This window comes from Dryobates pubescens, chromosome 10 (assembly GCF_014839835.1).
Source record: "Dryobates pubescens isolate bDryPub1 chromosome 10, bDryPub1.pri, whole genome shotgun sequence".
Classification (NCBI taxonomy): Eukaryota; Metazoa; Chordata; class Aves; order Piciformes; family Picidae; genus Dryobates; species Dryobates pubescens.
The window spans coordinates 7,113,398-7,139,665 of record NC_071621.1 but is presented as its reverse complement, the minus strand read 5'-3'; the positions used below and the strand labels follow the sequence as shown (position 1 = coordinate 7,139,665).

General features: G+C 43.6%; 1 protein-coding gene across 2 annotated transcripts in view; it reads right to left on the bottom strand.

Annotated features, from left to right (window-relative positions):
* SLC9A7 (solute carrier family 9 member A7) overlaps window positions 1-26,268 on the bottom strand; it is an 88,703-nt gene that overhangs the window by 7,057 nt on the left and 55,378 nt on the right. Inside the window, exons 12-16 of one of the 2 annotated variants that reach the window (XM_054164615.1) lie at window positions 25,432-25,585; window positions 14,760-14,819; window positions 9,683-9,746; window positions 7,218-7,300; window positions 3,889-3,994 (exon numbers count right to left, since the gene is read on the bottom strand). In XM_054164615.1, the coding sequence (XP_054020590.1) occupies window positions 3,889-3,994; window positions 7,218-7,300; window positions 9,683-9,746; window positions 14,760-14,819; window positions 25,432-25,585 (467 nt within the window). The remainder of the gene's footprint in view (window positions 1-3,888; window positions 3,995-7,217; window positions 7,301-9,682; window positions 9,747-14,759; window positions 14,820-25,431; window positions 25,586-26,268) is intronic. The other variant, XM_054164616.1, reaches the window with a different exon arrangement.

Below are 26,268 nucleotides of genomic sequence, written 5' to 3'. Positions count from 1 at the left end.
TTATCTGACTTCCAGACTTTAAAATCCTTTTGTAGCATCTAAATCAAAAGATGTACTGCCACTCACATAAGTGAAAATTAATTCTAAATATGGTTGTACTAAAGCCAATATAGAATCAATAAAGAAGTAATAAAAACAAATACACAAAAAGCCAAACACCCAAACAACGTCTGAGAATAAATTCCGGGCTCCTCAGTTTAGGAAGGATGTTGACTTGCTGGAGCGAGTCCAGAGAAGGGCAACAAAGTTGGTGAGGGGCTTGGAACATAAGCCCTGTGAGGAGAGGCTGAGGGAGCTGGGGTTGCTTAGCCTGGAGAAGAGGAGACTCAGGGGTGACCTTATCGCTCTCTACAACTACCTGAAGGGGGGTTGTAGTGAGGCAGAGGCTGGTCTCTTCTCTCAGGCAACCAGTACCAGAACAAGAGGACACAGTCTCAGGCTGCATCAGGGGAGGTTTAGGCTGGAGGTTAGGAGGAAGTTTTACACAGAGAGAGTGATTGCCCACTGGAATGGGCTGCCCGAGGAGGTGGTGGGGTCGCCGTCGCTGGGGGTGTTCAGGGCGAGGCTTGACAGGATGCTTGGTTGTACGGTTTAGTTGATTGGGTAGTGTTGGATGATAGGTTGGACACGATGATCTCGAAGGTCTCTTCCAACCTGGTTTATTCTATTCTATTCTATTCTATTTATTGCTCTCTACAACTACCTGAAGGGAGGTTGTAGACAGGTGGATGTTGGTCTCTTCTCCCAGGCAGCCAGTACCAGAACAAGAGGACACAGTCTCAGGCTGTGCCAGGGGAGATTTAGGCTGGATGTTAGGAAGAAGTTCTATACAGAGAGAGTGATTGCCCATTGGAATGGGCTGCCTGGGGAGGTGGTGGAGTCACCATCATTGGAGGTGTTCAGGAGGAGACTTGATGGGGTGCTTGGTGCCGTGGTTTAGCTGTTCAGGTGGGTTAGATTGGTTGGTGGGTTGGACGCGATGATCTTTAAGGTCTCTTCCAACCTGGTTTACTCTATATACTTCTATAAATCACAAACAGATTGACTATAGCCACATACTTGTATGCTTTCTTCTCTCTGTAGATGTCATAACTGCTCAGACAGGCACCTGAAATCTAGGATTTATTACTTTTTGAAACCCATTTTCCACCCGTGTCACAAACGGTTTATGAATTACAGACTTTCTGCTTGTTTAATTCAAAGTCTTCAGTTCTCTCCGATACACCATTCAGTCTTTCCAGGAAATACCTCACAAAAGCACAACTATTTCCAGCAATTTCTACCTCCCCAAAGATATGGCTCTCAGTTGCTTCACCTGCACTTTACAGGAAGGCAAAAAGATCCCACAGCTTTTCAGCCAGTAATAAAATGGTCTAGTCAAGTGCTGTACCAAAAGCAGTCACTCAGGAAAGCCGCTACATAGCAACTGTAGAGTTCAGACATCTTGAAAAGAGGCTAGAAATAAAATCTCCACATTTTATTCTTTCCTGAGACTAATGCAACAATGCACTGAAATAGGAAGAAAAAGAGAGAACACAAATGTGGAAGTTCCACATTACACACTACTATCAAAGTATGCAGCCTCATCAGCATCTTTTTATCATGGAATGCTAGGGGTTTTCAGGTACCTCCACAGATCATCGGATCCAACATCCCTGCAAAGCAGGACCACTTAGGGTGGGTTTTGAAGATCTCTAAAGAAGGAGACTTGACACCCTCTCTGGGCAGCCTGTTCCAGTGCTTTGCCACTCTCACAGAACAACACACACACACACAAAAATCAACCAACCAACCAACCAAACACCAAAAAAACCCAACCCAAAAGGTTTTTCTCATGTTAGAATGGAATAGAATAGAATAGACCAGGTTGGAAGAGAGCTTCAAGACCATCACGTTCAACCTATTATCCAACCTACCTAATCAACTAAACCATGCAACCAAGCACCCTATCAAGTCTCCTCCTAAACACCTCCAATGATGGTGACTCTACCACCTCCCCGGGCAGCCCATTCCAATGGGCAATCACTCTCTCTGTGTAGAATTTCTTCCTAACCTCCAGCCTAAGCCTCCCCTGGTGCAGCCTGAGACTGTGTCCTCTTGTTCTGGTGCTGGCTGCCTGGGAGAAGAAACCAACCGCTGCCTGTCCACAACCTCCCTTCAGGTAGTTGTAGAGAGCAATAAGGTCCCCGCTGAGCCTCCTCTTCTCCAGGCTAAGCAACCCCAGCTCCCTCAGCCTCTCCTCATAGCGCTTGTGTTCCAAGCCCCTCACCAACTTTGTTGCTCTTCTCTGGACACATTCCAGCAAGTCAACCTCCTTCCTAAACTGAGGGGCCCAGAACTGGACACAGTACTCGAGGTGTGGCCTAACCAGTGCAGTGTACAGGGGCAGAATGACCTCCCTGCTCCTGCTGGCCACACTGTTCCTGATGCAGGCCAGGATGCCATTGGCCCTCTTAGCTGCCTGGGCACACTGCTGGCTCATATTCAGCCTACCATCAACCAGTACCCCCAGGTCCCTCTCAGCCTGGCTGCTCTCCAGCCACTCTGACCCCAGCCTGTAGCTCTGCATGGGGTTGCTGTGGCCAATGTGCAGAACCCGGCACTTGGATGTATTAAATCTCATGCTGTTGGACTCTGCCCATCTGTCCAGCCTGTCGAGCATGCTGAGGTGGAATTTCCTGTGATTGAGTTTACATCCATTGCCATGGTGGCATTAACATCCCAAATATATGTGTGAACCAGTCAGATTAAAGAATATGTTTCCACAAGCAGAAATGATGAGTAAAGAGGAAAAGAAAGAGCCCAACTGTTAGAGAAAACAAATGCCAAAGCTTGTGTGTTCATTCTGGCCTCAGTTACTGGATAATCAGTCTTGTAAGATCATACAGAGACATACAGGCAAAACACAAGCAGGCTAATTGGTACAATGGATGCCTTCCAGCCTCAATCTGTTTTAAGATCTCTAGTGGCATTGCACAGATATGAAAAGAGCCGATTTCTTGCATTACTAATAACTCCACGTAGGCAGCAGACATTTCAGATTCCTTTGAAATTTTACTATCAGGTAAAGTAAGGTGCTAATGGTATGAGAAAGAAATGCAGGGAAGTATTTCAAAGTTGCAAGTGGAATTTTTAAGTCTAGGAAAAAATTAACATAAATCTGGTTAAAGACTACTTAAACATAGCAGAGAGGTTCCCATTGCACAGAACCTGCTAATTTGAATATGTTATGGCCCTTGAGTATAAGGGCCATAGTACTACGGGTTTGTTTACAAGAGGCTCATAGGAACTGGTAGATTTCAGAAGCGCTGCAGGGATAGGAATGGCACTTATCAGAATACTGCAAGAGTAATAGGAGAATGAAACATTAATTATGGCAATACATGGCTGTAAAGACAGTATAGTGATCTGCTAGAGTAAGATAAGTAACTGATTAACGGTTTCTGAAGCGAGAGCTCAAATTTCACAGTGGAAACAATGCAGGGAAGCTCTACCGGATTTCTTTCCGGCACGGGTAAACGTCTCAGCATCTTCTCTGAAGGAGACCTCAATGTAACGTTAGAAGTAACAGGGAAAGAATCTCGTTCAAAAGTGTTGAGAAAGGACTGAATATATTGAAGTGATTCCCTCAGCTGGTTTATTGACTAGGCCTAATTTTTCAATGTCCTTAGATGTTATTTTTTTAAATGTAGTATTTGAATACTGAGACCACCTCCGATTTCTACTAACAGAAGCTGTTGCCTCAAGGGAAAGTATCTTAAATCTTTTCTGCCTAGGACAGACCAGCAGTTTTTTGCAGTATGTATATCATACAAACCTTTTGCCTGCTTTGTTGAAGTTAAATAAATAATAAAACAAAACAGAGAAGTATTGAGTCATTCTACTTACATCATAAACCTGAGGACTTGTCAGGCAGCGGGCTATCAGGCCACACCAGCTGGGCAGAGTTGTGGTTAACGGAGGGCCACTGTGAGTGAGAATTGGCTTTAAATAACTTAAAGTAGTTAAGGAAAACAGATCAGTGCTTTAAAACCACTATTGAAAATAAAAAGACAATTGTACATAAATGTGGTTCTGCTCAACAACCACTGGGAAAAAAATATCTGCACTTATAAACAAATAATTTAAAGACATCTTCCCCCAGTATTTTTCCTTGGACCCTTTTAGGCATCATTTCTTTACCTACACATTTACTGCAAGGGGAACTAGCTATCTTTCTTCTTAAAGTTTCAAGCAGTTGCAAACTTTTCAGCTCTCCAGGGCCAAAATGAGCAAGAGGAGGTCCAAGTGCTCTGCAAATGGGAACACTGTGTCAGGATTGTAAGCCAGAGGTAACAAGGTGACATACCTATACAGCTCAACAAGGTGATAAAGAAATACTGCTCGTCCAGGGCCCTCAAAGCAATGCAGCCACTTTAACTGCTAGATGGTAGCTGAGGTACAGAGATGCAACCAGGGATCTTTCTCTGGTAAGGCTTAAAGACCTCTCAGCAGTGTATATATACATGCCACACAGTGTCTGAAAGGAAAACGGTACAGCAAGAACTATGTAAGACAGAAGGAAAGCAATGCTACCTACATTGAGGAGGCACAGGGGTGGGAAAGGAAGGTGCCTTTACATCTCTTTTCATAGGTCTCCCCCCACATATTTGTTCACACTGGTGCTCCAGACTGATGATATGCCTGAGGAAGTGCTCAGGAGTCAAAGAAAGGTGTCCAGGCTACAGAGCAGCATGCTGATCTTAACTGGCAAAAGAACAGAGCTCAGGAGAGGAGTGCTAAGAATTCCAAACATTCTCTGAAATCAGAAATACAGGACTTTGGGTTGTTGATGGTTTGTTGTTTTAATATGTGGGGTTTGGTTTGTTTTGTTTTCCAGTCAGTTTGATCATGTTGAGTGTAAATATACATTGCAAATATTCTATTTACTTTCTTAAGCCTCTAAGCACAGACGGAATCAAGTCCATTTGTGAATATTTTAACAGAAATATATCCTCCCCTTTAGCAGAGTCTGGCATTAGCATGTTCAGTCGAGCATATATCAGCATGATTATGCCACTGCAGAGTTATGTTTCCTTCTTCCCTCCTCCAGTGTAGTTACACCCAGTCCTGGAAAGAAAGAAACTCTTGGCCCTTACACTAACCTACCAGCCTCCACACTGCTCTGTATGGAGGCATGCAGTGACTCAGCCATAGTAAATGAAAACCAGTGAAAGACATCTGGTATGTCACAGTTGCAGTTTTCTTCATGTTTAACAATTGTGGGGGAATCCAGGGAACAGCCCATGACATGAAATGAACTCTGTGTTCCACAGCAATGCAGTTCCTGGTTGTCCATCCGCAGAGAGCCCTGCAGCCAGTAGCCAGCACTGGAGCACACTGCCAAGTGCATCTATTTGCATCTTTTTCAAGTAGAGTTCCCTTGCAAAGAGTGAATTTTGAGATAATCTGCCTTTCTACCCATAAACCAAGTCAATGCAACAGCAAAATAGATTTTGACATTTAGCCGTGGGCACAGAGGTGGCAATTTTAAAGATCATTCCTTCTGTGAAATTTAAGCTGACCCAGCCAAGGATTATCTGAATACCCCCTGCAAGAGGAAGAGCACAATGTTACCTCTAAGGTACAATAACACAGTTCTGCTTCTGGATGTCAGTTTCCTTGGCACAAACGTCACATAAACCTTCCCTAAAATTTGCTAGTCACCACTGAAAAAGCAAATATATGATCAGCATCCTTAAATCTCCATGAAACAGCTCATGAAGCTGTGACTTTCACCTAGAACACTCTCCACCCCACTCTCCTGTCCTTACTACAGCTGCTGGCGACTGCACTTGTGCTAGCTCAGCTGAGGGGAACGCAGCATTGCCGCCTACTCTTTTTTTGCCAGTCACATCCCTTTTGCAAAGGCAGGGGAAGTCTGCTTCCTCCTTAACAAGACCAAAAAGCAGCAGTCAGCCACAGACAGAACTTTGTGCTCTTACCACAAAAGTTTTTGATGTTTAAGTTTTGGGTTTTTCTGTTTGTTGGGGTTTTTCGTTTTGTTTTATTAACAAAAACTTACCTTAAATATACTTTGACACCAGTCACTACAACTCAAAAGGTTAACTTGAAACCACTAAAATACATGAACATTTAACATATGCTTCCTTCTGGGCTTTTGCCCAGTACTACTATATCTGAAAGCATCGGTCACAAACAGATTTTATTCTGAACAGGCAAGTGCTATTAAGATCTGAATGCTTTCAACACTGTACCTAGGATTCCCTGGGTGGGAGACATTGGTGCACAAGGCACAAAAGGAGACTACTCCAATCAGGCCAGCAATCTCATCAACCAGTGGCTAAGACCCCAGTGGAAAGACTTCTCAGATGCAAGCTGCAATGAGACTAAAACACTGTCACAGGTATTTACATACGTTCACATACTTCTAGGAATCAAGAACTGGAATTTATTTGAGTATCTGGATACAGGCAACTTGCCATGGCCACAGGATGATCTCTGTCATTTTCCACTAGGAGAATGTAAGTCGTTAAAGCAGGACATTCAGATGACTATTTATATGATTAAGAATATATTAAAGCTATTATTAAAAAGTGAAAGATGGGATAGCTACACAAAAATTGTTCCAAAGCTTAAACAAAGCTATTAAAATATTATGATAACTTCATAAAGGTTGCACAGTACTATATATATGCAAGGACACACTCTGCTTCAACACTCAAAGGAAATTCTGGATATACTGAAGGGAATAAGCTGGATCACATGTAGATTTTTACTTCCAGAGCTTCCTATATCAGCAATGGGTTTCCAAAGAGAATTTCGTCACAAAACCAGAAAGCTCTTCAAGAGCACTAAACTGGGGCTTAGACATACACAATGAACTGGAAAACTTGTTTGTGCTATGAACATTAGTGAGGCTTAGTGGAGCAACACAGAAGATTTAAAATGGTTAATTGGCTGTCTTATTGTTTAGGAAGGAACTTTGAGAATTGACTGGTTTCTGTCCTCCAGCAAGTGTGACATAGGATGCATCAGAGAAAGGTCCATCTTCTGAATCAATGAGTTTACACTTCACTTCTGTGCTTGGAACCTGTCAGATATTTGACCTTCCTCCTGTTTGACTCTCTAAAGTGCTTATGGGTACATACAGGTACATGGAAAAGAAAACTGAATATTTCATGCCTTGAAGCCAAGCTTTGTTTTCAAAAGGATACTTATGGTCAAAGCTATACCATAGCCTGAAGAGCCAAGCACTTTCCTGCTTTGTCCTGTTCCTTCTTTCAGAATCTAGGCCATCCTAAAAATAAGACAAAAACATATTCAGTTATATCAGACAGAAAAAAAAGAAACCCCAAATCACACATTCCAATCATTCAAGTTATAACACCCTGTCCAAAATAAGCCAAATTACTTGAATAGTGTACTTGAACTGCAGATGAAAGCTATTTAAAGACATGCTTATAATTAGATGGTTACTTTCCCTAGAAATTACTGCAGAGAAGTAGGCCCTCTTCATTGCCCTCAAGTTACCTTAGCAAGACATCTAATACAAATTTCCCCTGAGTCTAAAAGCTTATCATACAGTTAATGCAATAATGAGTACAGAAAGAAGTCCCAAACTGACAAATAAGCTTCAAAGGTGTCTCATCCCCATCTCCCTTTCCAGAAAAATGAAGTGGAATAATCTAGACTGATCACTATTCATTGTTTAATTGGCTGCCTTAATTCTAGCTCTGTTTCATGTTCTTTCCTTCAGCCTTTACATTTTGCTTCCCTGGAAGAACAAAGGAAGTTAGTATACCTGACAGACCCTCAGGAACCTGATGAAATGTATCACACTTAAAAGAAACGTGTGTAACAGGGAATCCATACGAAAATCACATTTGAGGAATGTCATGCAGATTTTGTAAGTACTAGATCAAGCTCAGAAGTCCTAACAGTGTTAAATATAATCCCTTCACTAGCAGTGCTGCAAGTCATTGCACCAGCTGGTCTGCAGCTGCATTTGTTTTTCACTTTTGTTACTGTTTTGATTTATTTTTTATATGTTTTGGCCAGAGGCCAAAGTTAAGACCAGTTCAACAGATGAAGTAAAAATAATCTTCCAAATCACTGGAAAATATCAAAACAGGATTGCCCCATGTACTTCTGATCTGCAAAAAAAAATCATGATCCACCAAGAGTTAGAAAATTAATACATTTTCACACCCTCCCCATCCCAAATGATGTCTTTTCTTCAGTTGTGACATGCTGCTAATTTTGGCTTTGTGAAAGAAAGAGGAATCCAAAGGGAACAAATGAACAAGCTCAATTAGGAATGCCGTGCACAGCTAAAGAGGATAACAAATGGGTAAGTGCTTTATGTTTACAAGGGAAAAAAGCAACCTGGACACTGAGTAAGAACAGCATACCAATGGCTCTACTTCCTGTTAAAGCAATTCCCCCAAATACTGACAAGTTCAGTCTGAACTGGCCAAAGCCATCTTACCACGATACCACTTCCCAGCCTTAATTTTATGCAATAACTGTATAGTAAGATGTGCTTTGAGTCTTGGCTTTCTGATTTCTTCCAGGCACATACAAAACCAAGTTCACCCTTTGGTACCCAGACCCACTGCTTAAGAATCTATTTTGTGGCTTCTACAAAAAAAAGCCATGGAGATGCCTAATGCCATTTCAGCAATGAAAGAGATGCTTCCTGAGCAACTAACTTTTAGTCACAAGTTACTTTCAACCCACAATTTGTGACAAAAAGAAAAAACTAAAAACAAAAGGGGAGGGGGGGAAAGGCAATAGAAACTGTTAATAATATGAAAGCTGCTCTCAAATACAGAAAGTATCCCATGCATGTATCTGTGACCAGCTTGACCATTAGCATCATACAACTCGAGGTTTACAAAGCTGAGTTCACAGACTTGCACCCTAAGCAGACTCTGAATCCCAAGTCATCTGTCTTTCCTGTCATTCACCTTCCTCTAGCAGGTTTCTCCATAAGCAACCAGTTATGCTGCTCAACAATTATTGTCAAGCAGTACTCTGGGAGAGGGGAAAATAAGGTCTGGACAGAGGAAGTGCCTGGGAAATACTGGGTTGTTTTTTCCCCACTTCTGTGAACTCGCTCAGTTTTAAAATGGAGTAAGCTTTGAACAACATTCTTTCAATAGTCTTATTTGCCAATAACATATTGCAGGGGGAAAAGTCAATTGTTATGTTGTTACTGATGCACAGAAAAGTGCACTAAAGGTTTGCTGAATATAGATAATAATTTTCTAATGTTCCTTTTGTATCATACAGCAAAGACCCAGATGGCTCGTGGTACACTATACATGAGCTGAGATCAAACTTAGTTTTGATTCTAGGTTTATGCTGTAGCATGTTAAAAGCAAACATGGGGGGAGGGGGGAGGAGAAAAGCAAATTCTTAGAGTGTATTAGTAGATTAGGAACAGTTTTGATGCCTTACATGTACTTACATGCAATCATTTTAACACTGCCGCATTACACTCAATGCCACAGAATGTTTTCTAGGGGACATTACTTGAATATTATACAGTAAAAAGCATTACTGACTTGCCAGCTAAGAGAGAAATGTTTTATCTATGCACATAGCTTCTACAGTTCTTTATTGTCTTAGTTATGAAATAAGACCAGTCTAATAGACAGGTTATATAATTACTTACTCCTTGTAAGACTTGAAAGCTGTCATTAGTAGGTGGAGGATCCTGATCTGGGTCAACCCCAACCCTACAGAAACATTAGGAAAACAAAGCAAGTGGTATTACTGAGGGTTACAAATGCTGTAAGTTTGGCAGAATGCATTTTTAAAGCACTTTAAGCACCCAGCAAAGCTGCATTCAAGGAAGTTATAAGAATAGTTTGAGGAAGAGCTGTCTGTTATTGCCCTGCAGTTACACAGCCATAAACAGAGTACTTTTACACTCAAGCAGCAGCTGCCTCTGTAGACAACAGCTTTAACTCCATCTCAGGATCAATGTCAACTGCTTACCTTTGTTGTCAATTCTTAGGACACTAGCAAACACTATTTTTGGCTCAAAAGATGAACTGTGGGTGACATGCTCTTCAGTGGAGAATAGCCCCTCATGTCCAGCAGCAAGAAACCAGAGACTGAAGATAAGCCAAATCTCAGTATTTGACATGGCAAGTAACTTTTACAACCAGGGAGGCCTGAGAATGGCTCAAATACATGATTTTTTTTTACATAAAGTCACACACTCCAAGTTCTAATGCATTGGATGAAAAAAACAATGATTTATTTCTTTTCAAACAAAGACTCAATCTTAATTGCTGCAAGTTTTATTCACCAAACACAACATGCCCACAGTGAATTTACAACAGGCCTGTCTGTTCCAGCCACCCACCTGAGTGAGGGAGGGTCTGCATAATGAGATGGTGGATGATAGCAGAATGTTAATAAGAGACTGTAGGCTCACTTTTGCATAGTTATTGAGTATCTTTTTACCATACCATCCCTTTACATGGTGCTCCTATCCAAGATGAGTACATAATCCTTGCAATTATGTTCTGGTTTTTCTGGTCTGTTTTAGGGGTAACTATTTGTTAAGACCAGACTTGTCTAGTTCTAAACTGTATTCATGCCTGAATCTCTGTACTTTGTTATATCACTTCAAATATCAGGTAAGATTGTCAGTCTCAAATGTACTGTGTTTCAGTCCTGCCACGTTGCATAACAAGTGTAGGAAAATGCAGGCAACAGCAAAAAAACATTGTCTGAAATGGCTAACTTCTTCATTTTCCCTCTCTTGGAAGAGACTGAGATGGTTCAGTGCAATTTCTTTGTTCCTTAGACTTTGTGTCAGCTATTTCTTATTTATGCAACATCCCTGAAGATCAGCAGAAACAAACGGAACCTTGCTTGTAAGAACATATAATTTGTGTGTCCCAGGGACACATGCTTGCATAAGGCAAGCAGTAATACAAACACAATTTACCTTCAGGCACAGAAGATGGCATGGATTAAAATAAAAGGGAACACCTTCAAAGAACTTGTAGCAGTGCTTTCTAATAGAACATATAGAGTCATCTTAACCCTTAGGCACATTTGACCTGGCAATTCATTGGCACTGACCAGGCTCAAGACGAAGAACCTTCACCAGAACACTGGACTGAGATTGGGTATTGGATTGTAACATAGGTTAAAATAGACCACTGCACACAAAAGCTCTGAAAGGTTACAAGGGACCACTTAGGTTATCACAAGTGGTGAAGATACAGCAAGAAGGGTTTTCTGTAATCAAACTAGCTACCTACTGAAGCCTCATGCAGAAAGCTGAGAAGCAACATCAGGAAACTCCCTAGGTATGGCAATATATATGATTGCACAGTCCTTTATAAATACACATAAAAGAAAAAAGATTTGTGGGTTTCCAAACTCCAGCTGGGGAGGTTCATTACACCATACACAGCAATGATGCTCACGTTAACCCTGCAGTTGGGAATGTGAACAGGGAGTTCAAGAAGGTTGTTCCAGACGAACATAGCTTGCATTCCTGAAATAGTTTTAGCTCACTGGGCTAGCCATTCACTTCATAGTGTATTAGAAAGTCAAACAGTTCAAAATATCTCCATTTTTACTTGACTTACAAGATTGTGTATTTGCTTTGGGGAGTTTAACTGCCCTTAGGCATAGAAAGGGGGCTTAGTGGCAAACCAAAGCTGGATGACCATACTGTTGAGTGAAAAGTCATCGTACACCACAGGCCAGGTGTTTGGGGTTCACTGTTGTGCTGAAGAGGAAATGTGAGTTTTTCTGTAACAACATGGTTCAGCTTTTAGGAAAAGAAATTTTACTGCAGTCTTACTACAGACATTTCTTTTAATGTTGAAATGGTATATTGACACAGGCTTGCCCTTTGTAAGTTTGTGGGGGTTTTTTCCCAAAGTTATTCATCTTGGGTATTTCTAATTGATTTTTTTTTTCCAGTTCATGTTTCAAAGTATGTTCCTCAGTTCACAGATTAACACAACATATTTTGAATTCCCACAACTACTTTTGGTATCTTTCAGCTGGTACACTGTCTCTCTTACTTTCTACTCTAGCATGAAGTGCATTGTAAGATATTTTTTTGGTAGCAAGTCTGCCTGTTTGAATTTCAAGGCACATAAGCCCAGGGAGGTGGTGGAGTCCCCATCCCTGGAGGTGTTCAAGAGGGGACTGGATGTGGCACTTGGTGCCATGGTCTAGTAGTCATGAGGTTTTGGGTGACAGGTTGGACTTGATGATCTTTGAGGTCTTTTCCAACTTGTTGATCCTATGAAAAGAGAGAGAGGGGGTTGGATGCCTTTGGAAATTCATTTCCCATGTTTTATCCAGCTCTGGTTACAGGATCACACAGGCTCACAGGATGTAAGGGGTTGGAAGGGACCTCTGGAGATCTTTGGGTCCAACTCCCCTGCCAGAGCAGGACCATAGAATCCAGCAGAGGTTGCACAGGAACACATCCAGGCAGGGCTGGAAAGTCTCCAGAGGTGTTTTTTAAACCTGGTGTGAGAGTGCCATGGAGACTGAAAATGTGTTTTCCAAAAATATTATCCCTTATTATCATACCATGACAAGCATCACAATTTTGCAGGCCCTGCCCCCACATTTCTAAGTCTCATCTTCATCACCTGAAACAAAACAACACCCAAAAAATCATTCAAGTCTCTCCCAAGCTCCTTTACTGTAAAAAGAACCATAGAAAACATTTAATAACTTCATCCTTAGTTAACTACTTACATAATTAAAAGTACAAGTAAAGCTGGTACATGTATGGATATCTTCAATATTGATTTTTTTTGCTGGTGGTTTAAAAAAAAGTCCATCTCACATCCTTAAGTTCATTTTAAAAGCTCCCTGTACTTTAAATGTTCTGTAAATGCTGCTATCAGTTCTCATTTATATAACCATTTTTTTAAGTTAGGATAAATTGTTACAGAATTGATTTATATAGATCCTCTCTCAGAGATCAGGGACACAAAGTCTTGCTAATGACTGTGTTTTGTTCAAATTCCCTAGCAGAAAGGCAGGTGAGCAAGCTCTGGTTGGAAACAAAGTTTTGCTGGAGGCACATTCTGTGATGGGGAGTGAGGGGCATGTCAGCTGCAGAACAGCCAATGCCAGGGTACTGCAGGTCCCAGCAAGCATCTTTGCTTTACCCAGCACCCTTTCTGAAAGCCCACTGCAGCAGTTGTGTATAAGAGATTGCCTGAGTGTGTACAACAGCAATTCAGATGAAGAACACAAGCAGTCTTTCAGCTGTAACAATGCATATGTATCCCAAAACTGGTGAAAAATGCATCTCTCCTCCCCCTACCTCCCCATTTCCCTGAGTTTGGTATTTGATAGATACCTTAATAGTACACACAACTATTCTATAGTTCAGTCACCTTTATTTCTGCCTTGGAAAGTTTATTACAATCTGTAGGCATATGCATACTACAGCAACAATTTAACCAATTTCTTCACTCCTCTATTTTTTTCTCTTCACTTCAAGGCGTAAAAGGCTTGTCACACTTCAAGAGCCCTGTAATAGCAAAGGGGCTATCACTGAGCTCCTAATGCCCAGCACCAAAGCACCACATTTCTGCTAAATTTCTCAGTCATCTTTCTACAGCCAGAACTCCAGAAGAGCAGTCACTGAGATTTGATCTCTCAAATGCTAAACCTATGTACAATTCAGTAATTTAAACAGCGTGGTACAAAATGGCTGACAAAACGTGGAATGCAAAGTAGAAACAAAATGCATGGAAAGGAATGGGGGGGAGGGGGTAAGTAAAGGCAGAATGACTATGTCATTTTTAAGTGGCTGAAACTGGTTCTTCTGATACTACAAAAACCTTTCCAAGGCTCTGCAACACAGATGACAAGTTACCAAAATACCAGGCTTTATTACATTCTAGCATGTGTAATTACTGTGGCAACAGCCAAGAATGCTGTAATAGATAACAGTTCTCAGACTCTCTGTTTAAGCTAATGCACTGCATCTCTGGCAATCATACAGCTTCACTGGGAACTTTCAAGTGTGACAGGATACTTGGAAGACTTAACATTGGGCAATCCCAAAGAGTTTTATTTACATAAATATGCTGTGTATACACACACACACATATGATGACATATTTCCCTATACATTCTACTTAGAGATTTATTTTGTTATCTGGTGGGGGCAGGGTGTTGTGATTTTTTTTTCCTCTCTCTGTATCCACGTCTCAATTCTAGAAACCACCAGCCAGAGAAGACTACAAGTCTGTTCTTCCTCACCTCTTCTTAGCATCTTCCTGTAAAGCAATGTGGTAACCCTATGTTTAAAAAAACCCACACCCCCAAGGAGGCTGGGGTAAATCACCTATGCAGTTCCTTCCAACCTGAACACTTGTACAAAATAACCCTAAGAAATGCTTAAGAATATCTGTGTGATTAAGGATTCACATCCATGATTTCTCAGCTGTCGATCTTTCCAGGCCAGTGGTGCTAGCTTGCTTCATTCATTACCCATACACAAAGTTAAAGGTTGTAGTGCTTTGGGGGAGGATTTTTTTAAGCTAAAGATGTGAAGTGTGATCCACACTTTCCCAGCTCAGAATAGACTCAGAATTGAGGAACATTTACGGCACTGCAGAGAAGGAGAAGCAGTAGCAGCATGCCATAGTAGAGAAAGAAAGCAGATGCTTGGTGTTATAAAGATGAAGAAAGCCAAGCACTGGGTTAATTTGGTATCAAGGAAAGCACAGTGTCACCTGAAATACAGCCAGCGGCTTTCACTCATCTCTTCCACCGACGGAACATGGTCACCAACTCTGGTACAGTACAAGAATGCAATGTGAGTAACAAAATGCTCATGAGATGGTAGCTTTACACAGCTCCTTAGCAAAACAATGCAGACCACCAGCCACAAAAAAACCACAAAAACAAAGCAGCAACAACAAAAATACCTACCCAATCAAAAAAGACAAAGCAGACAAAAATAAGAATGGCAGAGCAATGACACAGTGACAAAAATCATTAAAATTAACAACAGCAGCACTTTATAATTTAGATATCTAGAAACACTCATCACACATTCAGATTCAGGCTGGCAAAGCACCTGTATTCATGTCAGGCTACCTCCCCCAGAAAATTAAATTCAATAGCTCTCAAGAAAGCTGCTACAGACACAGAGCTGACGTAAGACAATTCCTACTACTTTGAACCTGCACGTGGTGTAAAAGAGAAAAAGTCATTAGAGAAAATAACCACAGGAAGCTACACATACATGGAAGAAGCCAGCAAGGCTGCCCAGTTTCAGAGCAGTCCAAAACAACTGGCAGCACATACTAAATCATCAGTTTAACAAATGATTGACTACCAATCTTTAACATCATTAAGCTCCAGTCACGGCAGAGTGTGTTTTGACTCCTTGCTTTGCCTTTTTCAGTTGCAGTTAAAAAAGAAAAACCACCACAAGGGAAAGCATGTTTGGTTTCTAGTAGTTTCCACATAAAGTCCTTGTCAGCTTGTGGCTGGTTTACTCCTCCCGTTTTCCTATGAGGGCATGCTACATGAACTGTATATTCCTCACGCCCAGATGATCAGAAATCCACAGAGGCCTCACTTTTCAAAGAGCAGGTGTATGTGCCCTGACTGCAGGCTGACATCTTGACAAACCAAATATTTAAGACTACAGCTTGTGATAAAAAGAGCAGGCACTCATCTAATCCTTGAAGGCTGAGACAAATACCAGACTTGCGATAGATCTGTTTTGGATCCCTGACTCAACAGCTCTTCTCCCACACTGACATACACCCTAGGTCAGAGCACCCTGCTCTGAAAGGGCAACACTCAGATGGCTCTGCATATGCAGCAAAAACTAAAATTAAGAACTGCCCAAGAGCTTCCCTTCTATGACTTCTTTCTCTTTGCTGTATCATTGCCAAGTTAATATATTGAAGTTTTTCCAGATGTCTCTAATGAGTACAGCATTTTGGGAAACTTTTAGCTATTCTGGAAGAGTTCAACTGGTTCTCAGAAGATGACGGAGAAAGGAGAGATTTCCCACCACCACCCTCTTTAATAAAATACAAGCCAATTGCTAGAAAAAGTTGTAAAGTTGTTTCAGGTTGGTTTTAGGGGGCCTTTGAGTATTTCTTTACCTAACCTAACCAAGATAATGATTGCTGAAACTGCCTGCTGGGGCTTGGCAGTTAAACCCATATAATCTGTGTGGTCTAGATAGATCTCAAGCCAGTTCCTTCAGGGTCAGGGCCTTCCCAACATTTTTTCTCTCTAGTGTGAATCACTATGTTTCAGAGCACAAGAACAGAGATAAGGAAGCACCTTCCATGCTTAATTCCAGACATCCAAAAGAAGAGATGACAATCTTTCCTACTATGGGAAAGAACCAGAGGGGTGAGGCTGGAGGTTCAGAGTCTGCATTTAAGAGAGATTTACAGCTGCTGATGAGAAACTAGAGACTGGGAAAGGAGAAGTAAGAAGACAGAAGAAACTAGACAGGGAAAGATGACCGGAATTGCAGAAAGAGATGGTGAAAGGAAAAAGCCCACAACAGAGGGAAAAGGACAGCACTCATGTCTGTGCACCTGCCCTTCAAAGGCAGCAACTAGAAGGCAGTGAAGGATTATAGAATAATGGAAAGAGACTGAAAACCAGAAGGATGTTACCTCCTACTGGACATCCCTCACTCCAGACCAGAATGTTACACAAGGCTGGATTACCAGTATCAACACTTACTTCCTGCCACTGCAGCACACTGAGGCATGGCATTCAAGAAATGCACATTTTATAGCTGGACCACCCTGGATAAAACAGAGTATAACCCGAGACTGCCACTTAAGCTGTCAGTTTTGTGACCACCCCAGATAGTTAGGTAGCACACATAGCAGCTGTGTGAGAATTAGTGTTTCCCAATATCTCGTTCAGTTTGCTCACTTTAATACAAAAAAAAACACAAAAAACTGCCAACCAAACAAAAAACAAACCCCCAAGAAATGAGAGCCCCACAAACCAAACCAAACACACACACAACCCACTTAAAAAGATTGCACTTGCAAAGTCAGGCAAAAGGCAGTAAACATCTAAGCTGACTTTAGCTGTGCAACCTTTCATTTTTATGGTAGAAAGATCCTCAAGTATTTTAAGATTAAATGCTTTAAAATTCACAAAAATGTTGCTAAGTATAGCTGAAATTACTTAATGAAAATAAACATGAGCTTCCTTATTTGAGGCAGATTGTGAAGGAGAGGAAGGCATTAATCTCTGTGTTGCTTCATTCAACATAAAAGAAGCCAGGTCAATAATATCTAATGACAAAAATGGAAAAAAAACAACATTTCAAAATAGGAATGTTAGGAGTTCCCTTTTTTCCTGTGACAGATAAATGAAGTCAGTCAGCTACTGTTCTGAAAAGAGGAACTTTGCCAGTGGTTTTGATTTACATGACTTTATCAGCAAGTTTGCAGATGACACCAAGTTGGGAACAGATGTTAGTCAGTTAGAGGGCAGAAAGGCTCTGCAGAGGGACCTCGACCGACTGGACAGATGGGCAGAGGCCAACGGGATGGCATTTAACAAGTCCAAGTGCCGGGTGCTGCACTTTGGCCACGGCAACTCCATGCAGAGCTACAGGCTGGGGTCAGAGTGGCTGGAGAGCTGCCAAACAGAGAGGGACCTGGGGGTGCTGATTGACACCTGCCTAAACATGAGCCAGCAGTGTGCCCAGGTGGCCAAGAGGGCCAATGGCATCCTGGCCTGTATCAGGAATAGTGTGGCCAGCAGGAGCAGGGAGGTCATTGTGCCCCTGTACTCTGCATTGGTTAGGCCACACCTTGAGTCCTGTGTCCAGTTCTGGGCCCCTCAGTTTAAGAAGGACATCGAGACACTTGAACGTGTCCAGAGAAGGGCAACAAGACTGGGGAGAGGCCTTGAGCTCAAGCCCTATGAGGAGAGGCTGAGGGAGCTGGGATTGTTTAGCCTGGAGAAGAGAAGGATCAGAGGCGACCTCATTGCCCTCTACAACTACCTGAAAGGTGGTTGTAGACAGGAAGGGGTTGGTCTCTTCTCCCAGGCAACCAGCACCAGAACAAGGGGACACAGTCTCAAGCTGCACCAGGGGAGGTTTAGACTCGAGGTGAGGAAAAAGTTCTTCACTGAGCGAGTCATTTGTCATTGGAATGGGCTGCCCAGGGAGGTGGTGGAGTCGCCGTCCCTGGAGGTGTTCAAGGGGAGATTGGATGTGGCACTTGGTGCCATGGTCTAGTCGTGAGGTCTGTTGGGACAGGTTGGACTTGATGATCCTTGGGGTCTCTTCCAACCTTAGTTATACTGTGATACTGTGACTTCTGAGTTAGTTGAAACCTCAAGCAAGAAATTGTTTGTCTGTTTTAGTCTCAAAGAATGAGACTGTATTTTTAATATCCAAGTCATGTTTTAGTTTCTAGCAGTAAACTAAATTAAGCCTGCCACAAACCATGGGACCTCTGCTGATCAGTAGACCCTGGTACACTGGTACCATACCCTATCTGGAAACATAATAATAATAAACCAGGTTGGAAGAGACCTTCAAGATCATTGTGTCCAACCCATCAACCAATCCAACCCACCTAATCAACTAAACCATGGCACCAAGCACTCCATCAAGTCTCCTCCTGGACACCTTCAATGATGGTGACTCCACTACCTCCCCAGGCAGCCCATTCCAATGGGCAATCACTCTCTCTGTATGGAACTTCTTCCTAACATCCAACCTAAACCTCCTCTGGTGCAGCCTGAGACTGTGTCCTCTTGTTCTGGTACTGGCTGCCTGGGAGAAGAGACCAACATCCACCTGTCTACAACCTCCCTTCAGGTAGTTGTAGAGAGTAATAAGGTCACCCCTGAGTCTCCTCTTCTCCAGGCTAAGCAACCCCAGCTCCCTCAGCCTCTCCTCGTAGGGCTTGTGTTCCAAACCCCTCACCAACTTTGTTGCTCTTCTCTGGACTCGTTTCAGCAAGTCAACATCCTTCCTAAACTGAGGGGCCCAGAACTGGACACAGGACTCGAGGTGCGGCCTAACCAGTGCAGTGTCCAGGGGCAGAATGACCTCCCTGCTCCTGCTGGCCACACTGTTCCTGATGCAGGCCAGGATGCCATTGGCCCTCTTGGCTGCCTGGGCACACTGCAGGCTCATGTTCAGTCTACCGTCGACTAGCACCCCCAGGTCCCTCTCAGCCTGACTGCTCTCCAGCCACTCTGACCCCAGCCTGTAGCTCCTCCCACTTGCCCAGCTCAGTTCCTTCAGAAGTTCAGCCCATCACAGATCATGGGAACTACTGAAGGGGGCATCCTGTGGGGATGGGGAAACCCCATTGCTAGGCAGACCACAGAACTGCAGAAACACCACACTGCCACACAATGACCAGGCAAGCTAAACCAGCCTGAAGGGTCAGTCAGCTTGGTTGACTCTTTGTTAAAGCAGGTTCTTCTCTTGTGCTCACCTGCACACTGCAGAAAGGCCAATTACTTCATGACGATTTGGTAATGGCTGAACAGATTTCCATCTTTTCTTCAACAAAAGCCAAAATCCACCAGGATACAAGTGTGAGCCAGCAGAGCTGGACAAAGTCCACACAAATCCTGACATTTAAATCCAATACACAAACAGCATTAGTTTCCTATGTGCCTCCACTTAATCTAGGAAGTAACTAACTTTTTATCTTTTATCATCTTTTATGTTAAATAATCCTGTACAAGAGCACTACGTATTTCCAGCCTCCTCAGACTAACCTAGTGGGCAAGTGCCAAGGCTCAGCAAGCATCCCAGGCTACCCCAGAGACAAGTTACCTACTGCACAGCCTCAGGACTGCACAAGCACTATACACTGCTGCTGAGCAAGGGCGTTGGGACAGTACATCATCTCCTGCCTACTCCTTCCACTGGGGAGAAAAAGATAGAAAAGCAACATACTTCTAAAATTCAGCTGGAAATTAATTTGTTTTGTTCTTAAATCCGTAAGGTCAGACAGGGTTTCTAGCTGTTCAGCATCAAGGGCTATGTCACAGAGGATGCCTTACCACCACCAAGTTTCTCATTCTCCATCAGTTGAGCACAGCTGCCACCTCCTGGCACTAATCTTATTTCATGTGGTTGCTAAGAGTGCAGTCTCCATCACTACTAGAGAAGCACACAACCAGGCAGCTGTAGGCAGGCCCATGGAGTTCTCTAGAATCCTTCTTATGTAGAGTTCCTTTCTTTACATATCTTTTCCTTAACAGGGAAATTTACCATGTATTCACATTGACAATTAAAATTACTACTTACTAGCATGAATGGTACATCTCACCCAAAAAAATGTAGCTAAACACTAAAAACTACAGTTTTCCAGCTGTTCTGCCTTGCTGCCCACATTAATGATTTTTGGAAGTATAGCCTACTTGAAGGGCAAGGCTGGAATGGACACAGTGTTAGCCCTTTCTTCCTTCAGGAACAATTCATCAACCAAGTTAATAGAGTCTCTTTCCTAAACCAAATTACTCCTTTAGCAGGACTAAGTGCTTATTTTTGGATGCTTCCACAAGCTGCTTCCTGAGCAGGGGAAAATTGAAACAAAAAACCAGTCAAACAAACCAAAAACACCACCAAAACCAAACAACCAAAACCCTACAGTGTGCTACCTCGCAGCTATTTTCCAGTTGGCCAAGAGCTAAGCCAAGAGCTAAGCCACATGTTAGAGTCTAGTCTTGATACAGGCAGACTGAAAACACAGAGCTCCCCTTCACTTAGTTGGGCAGCAGCACACACTGTCCATTGCTAGAGGACAAGGTGTGAAGGAAACATCCAGATATGCTTTCTGAACAAAAAGAGGTGCAGGCAGCAGGGCAGAAGACTCTGGATGCCAGCACCTACAATGAGAGCTCTTAAGAGTCAGTTTTGTTGACCTGGTTGCATCCACACTTCAGAAGGTGCTTTGGAATCCACTCAAGTGGCTATCAGACAAGAGATACACTCACATGAGCCATCGCAGAGGCTGCAGGCAAATCTCAGCAGATTTTCCCTGGCCATTGCAAGTAGATTGCAAGCAGCCTTCTTACCTCTGTACAGACGGCTAGAACTCATCTCCTGCTCCCTTGCACCCTGCACCTCAGACAGTCAGGTTGCGCTGCTGGTTACACACCCACCATGCCTGCTCTGCTTGCAGAGGTGTATCAGTGCACTTGTTCCTTATATACCACCACTGGACAGAAATCTTCTGTTGTCACAAGTGCCAAATGGAAAGCTGCACATGGCATCTATTCCAGATACCTTCCTAAAGTCATTGTGGGGCTTTCACATGAGAACAGACACCAGTCAAGCTGAGCTTAGAAATGTATGTGGTATCTCATCACCATGAATAGTTGCCATTTCAGAAACATGGTGGGATAGCACACATGATTGGAGTGCTACACTGGGGGGTTACAAGCTCTTTAGGAGAGACAGGTGAGGGAGAAGAGGAGCAGGGGTGGCTCTGTATATTAAGGAGTCACTCTTTGCCACAGAGCTTGAGGTAGAGGATGAAGCGATTCAGAGCCTGTGGGTTAAAATCAGAGGGAGGCCTAACAAATCTGACATCCTGGTTGAAGTCTGTTATAGACCACCCAACCAGGATGAGGAGGCTGATGAAATATTCTATAAGCAATTGGAGGCTGTCTCAAGATCATCAGATCTTGTCCTTGTAGGTGACTTTAACCGGCCAGATATCTGCTGGGAACTTAATTCAGCAGAGAGAAGGCAGTCCAGAAGATTCCTGATGCAGCTGTTAAGTGAGCCTGTGAGGGGACAGGCTCTGCTTGACCTGCTGTTCTCCAATAGAGAAAGGCTGGTGTGATGGTGGGAGGCTGCCTAGGGTGCAGTGACCACGAGATAGTGAAGTTTTCAATATGCAGGGAGATAGGGAGGAGCACCAACAGAACCTTCACCTTGGACTTCCAGAGGGCAAACTTCAGCCTGTTTAAGAAACTTATTCGCAAAGGTCCCTGGGTACCAACCCTCATGAACCGAGGGGTCCAGGAGGGTTGGAGCTGCTTCAAACAGGAGCTCTGAAGGCACAGGAACTGGCAGTTCCCATGTGCCGGCGGGGAAGGCGACCTGCCTGGATGAGCAAGCAGCTCCTGGAGGATTTAAGGGGAAAAAAGAGGCTGTATCACCTCTGGAAGGAGGGGAAGGCTTCTTGAGGTATGTTCAAGGAAGTGGTTAGACTGTGTAGGAAAAAAATTAGAGAGGCAAAGGCCCAGTTGGAACTGAAGCTGGCCACCTCTGTGAAAGACAATAAAAAGCATTTTTACAAATATATTAACACTAAAAAGAAGGGCAAGAAGAATCTCCACTCCTTATTGGACCTGGAGGGGAACATGGTGACTGAGGATGAGGAAAAGGCTGAGGTCCTGAACACCTTCTTTGCCTCCATGTTTAGCAGCAAGGCAGGAGTTCAGGACGAGTGGCCTCCTGAGCTGGGCAATGGGGTCAGGGAGCAGTGTGATGCCCTGGAAATCCATGAGGAATTAGTTTGGGACCTGCTGAGCCACTTGGACACCCACAAGTCCATGGGACCGGATGGGATCCATCCTAGGGTGCTGAGAGAGCTGGCAGATGAGCTGGCCAAGCCACTCTCCATCATTTTCCTCCCATCCTGGCTTACCGGTGAGGTCCCAGATGACTGGAAACTGGCCAATGTGATCCCTATCCACAAGAAGGGTTGGATGGAAGAACCTGGAACCTCCAGGCCAGTCAGCCTGACCTCAGTGCCAGGGAAAGTGATGGAGCAGATTATCTTGGCAGCAATAACTGCGCACCTGAAGGATGGCCAAGGGCTCAGGTCCAGCCAACATGGATTTAGGAAGGGCAGGTCCTGCCTCTCCAACCTGATCTCCTTCTATGATCAGGTGACTGCCTGGTGGATGTGGGGAAGGCTGTGGATGTGGCCTACCTGGACTTCAACAAGGCCTTTGACACTGTCCCCCACAGCAAACTGCTGGCCAAGCTGTCAGCTTGTGGCTTGGACAGGAGCACTCTGCTCTGGGTTAGGAACTGGCTGGAGGGCTGAGCCCAGAGAGTGGTGGTGAATGGTGCCACATCCAGCTGGCAGCCAGTCACCAGTGGCGTCCCCCAGGGATCAGTGCTGGGCCCCATCCTCTTCAACATCTCCATCGATGATCTAGATGAGGGGATTGAGACAGTCATCAGCAAATTTGCAGATGACACCAAGTTGGGAGCAGATGTTGATCTCTTAGAGGGTAGAAAGGCTCTGCAGAGGGACCTTGACAGACTGGACAGATGGGCAGAGTCCAATGGGATGGCATTTAACAAGTCCAAGTGCCGGGTGCTGCACTTTGGCCACAATAACCCCATGCAGAGCTACAGGCTGGGGTCAGAGTGGCTGGAGAGCTGCCAAACAGAGAGGGACCTGGGGGTGCTGATTGACACCTGCCTAAACATGAGCCAGCAGTGTGCCCAGGTGGCCAAGAGGGCCAATGGCATCCTGGCCTGCATCAGCAATAGTGTGGCCAGCAGGAACAGGGAAGTCATTGTGCCCCTCTACTCTGCATTGGTTAGGCCACACCTTGAGTCCTGTGTCCAGTTCTGGGCCCCTCAGTTTAAGAAGGACATTGAGACACTTGAACATGTCCAGAGAAGGGCAACAAGGCTGGGGAGAGGCCTTGAGCACAAGCCCTATGAGGAGAGGCTGAGGGAGCTGGGATTGTTTAGCCTGGAGAAGAGGAGGCTCAGGGGTGACCTCATTGCCCCCTACAGCTACCTGAAGGGTGGTTGTAGCCAGGAAGGGGTTGGTCTCTTCTCTCTAGCAACCAGCACCAGAACAAGGGGACACAGTCTCAAGCTGCATCAGGGGAGGTTTAGACTTGATGTGAGGAGAAAGTTCTTCACTGAGAGAGTCATTAGTCATTGGAATGGGCTGCCCAGGGAGGTGGTGGAGTCACCGTCCCTGGAGGTGTTCAAGAGGGGATTGCATGTGGCAGTTGGTGCCATGGTCTAGTCATGAGGTCTGTGGTGACAGGTTGGACTCGATGATCTTTGAGGTCTCTTCCAACCTTGGTAATACTGTGATACTGTAATAGCACAACTGCACTGGAATTGGATTAGTGAATGACTTCACACCAGGTGTTGCATTACCTGTTAGTGACATGACAGTCAAAGAGCCTGACCACACAGGGGTGACACTTATTTCTAGCCAAACATCTGAAAATTGCATTTAAAGATAGTTTTGAAGGACAGAAATGGATTCATTTGGCACCAAACTCAGGAAACCACCATTTCCCAATGTTTGCTGTTAGTCAGAGCTGAAATACTGTAAATCACTACTGAAATGTCTGCCTTTTGGTACCTTCAGTAAGAAGAGTTCACAAGCATTTCTGGGTGTCCCTTTGTTACTTTCTGCCACCCCCCACCCCCCATTTTCTACCTAGAAAGCAGCTGCTACCAATTGTCATAAGCAGTCCACTCACATTTTCCAAAAGCAGCATTAGTCCCTAAGAATCATCAGTTCTTCCAAAGACTGAAACTGTTTTTACATTTGTTTCTCCTGTCATACCACAAGTTAATGTGACAGAAATTCTGGTTAGTATAATTAGAAAGCAAGACAAAGCAAGCTTTCCAGTGTCAGGGAGCACAAATTATTTATACATGAAAAACACACTGTAGTGTTTGTACAACATGTACTGTTTCAATTCCACTCTATCTACCTTTGCCCCTCCCAACTGCCAAAACTTTCACAGAATGATAACATGTGGTCTTTAACAATGATTGATTCATGATTCTCTAGCTCTTCTGTGGACAAGTATCCTCAAACATGACTGCACTTGCAGCCCACAAGTAGTAAGTCTTGGCCAGGATATGCAAACACCTATAATCATGCTACTTACTATTTTCACAGGTTCCTTCAAAACAGGAGGAAACACACCCAGACAACCAGCAGGATCTCAGTTATCCCAGTTGTTTAGGTAACATCAGGTTTGTTTGGAGAGATGGGTAAAGTGCATGCAGTTCAGTGTAACCCACTAAAGACTCCATTTAACTTAAAACATGTAACAGAACCATTATCAAGAGCCAAAGAACAGAAACATGTTTTCATATAAAGGAAGAGAGGTTTATATAGAACTAGAGAGTTTGAGTCTTTGTTTTCAATATGCAGGCTGCTGTATTAGACAACACTATTCAATATCGCAACTGGGCTGAAAAGGACCATTAGAAAGCTGTACACTGATTCCTAGCAGCATCAGTATACTTTCTTCCCCAGCCTGCACTAGCACCTTCCTCCATAAAACATTATGTTCTAAATACCTGAACACCTTTAGCAAAGCAAGAAACAAGTTCTATAGGACTGTGCTTGATTAGCAGAGCTGCCACTCGAAAAGTGACATTTCTGCAACATACAGCTGCACACTAACCTGATGTTCAGCCAGGACAGCATGGGAGTTGTACCTCCCCCGACAATCCACACAGTGAAAAAGACAATGAGGAGAGTTGTTGAGAACATCATTTGATGTGAGTAGGTAGCAGTATCTCGTATCGCCAGAGCAAACGCCATGGCTCCCCTGAGACCTATGCAAAAGAACGAAATAGCAGAGCTTCAGAAGTGAAACTGCACTTGATTTCGTAACACAGCATGTTTCCTTGCTCCATCCCGGCCACACAGGCACAAAGTGACAGACAGAAAGTACTGGGCTCCAGCAAATTTGGATTTCCTCTTTTTTGATTATACCTTTGGATTCAAATGCCCTGAATGAAAATAAACCCCCACATTTTCCCAGCTGATTCTGTAACCGAAGCATGTATTTTTGACATGAAATTGTTATCATCTGAAAAAAAAATAAAATGGTCTAGTTAGTGACATGTTCACAGGCAGACTTTATTCCCTTCCTTCCCTGCTCTTGAATATGAAACTCCATTACCAAAGACAAGCCATCTGCAGGTGGGAGAAATCACAAAACCACGGGATGATCAAAGTTGGAAGGGACTGCTGGAGAACATCTAGTCCAATCTTCCTCCTACAGAGGTACACCTAAATCAGGTTGCCAAGAATGCAGTTGGAACTCAGGAACCTACTCAAGCAGGGTAACCTATATAAATTGCCCAGGACAGCATCAGATGGCTTTAGAAAATCCCTAAGGAAGGAGACGACACAACCCCTCTAGGCACCCTCTGCCAGTGCTTGGACACAGTAAGAAAGTGTTCCTGTAGTCTGGAGGGGACCTCCTGTGTTTCAGCTTGTGCCCACTGACTCT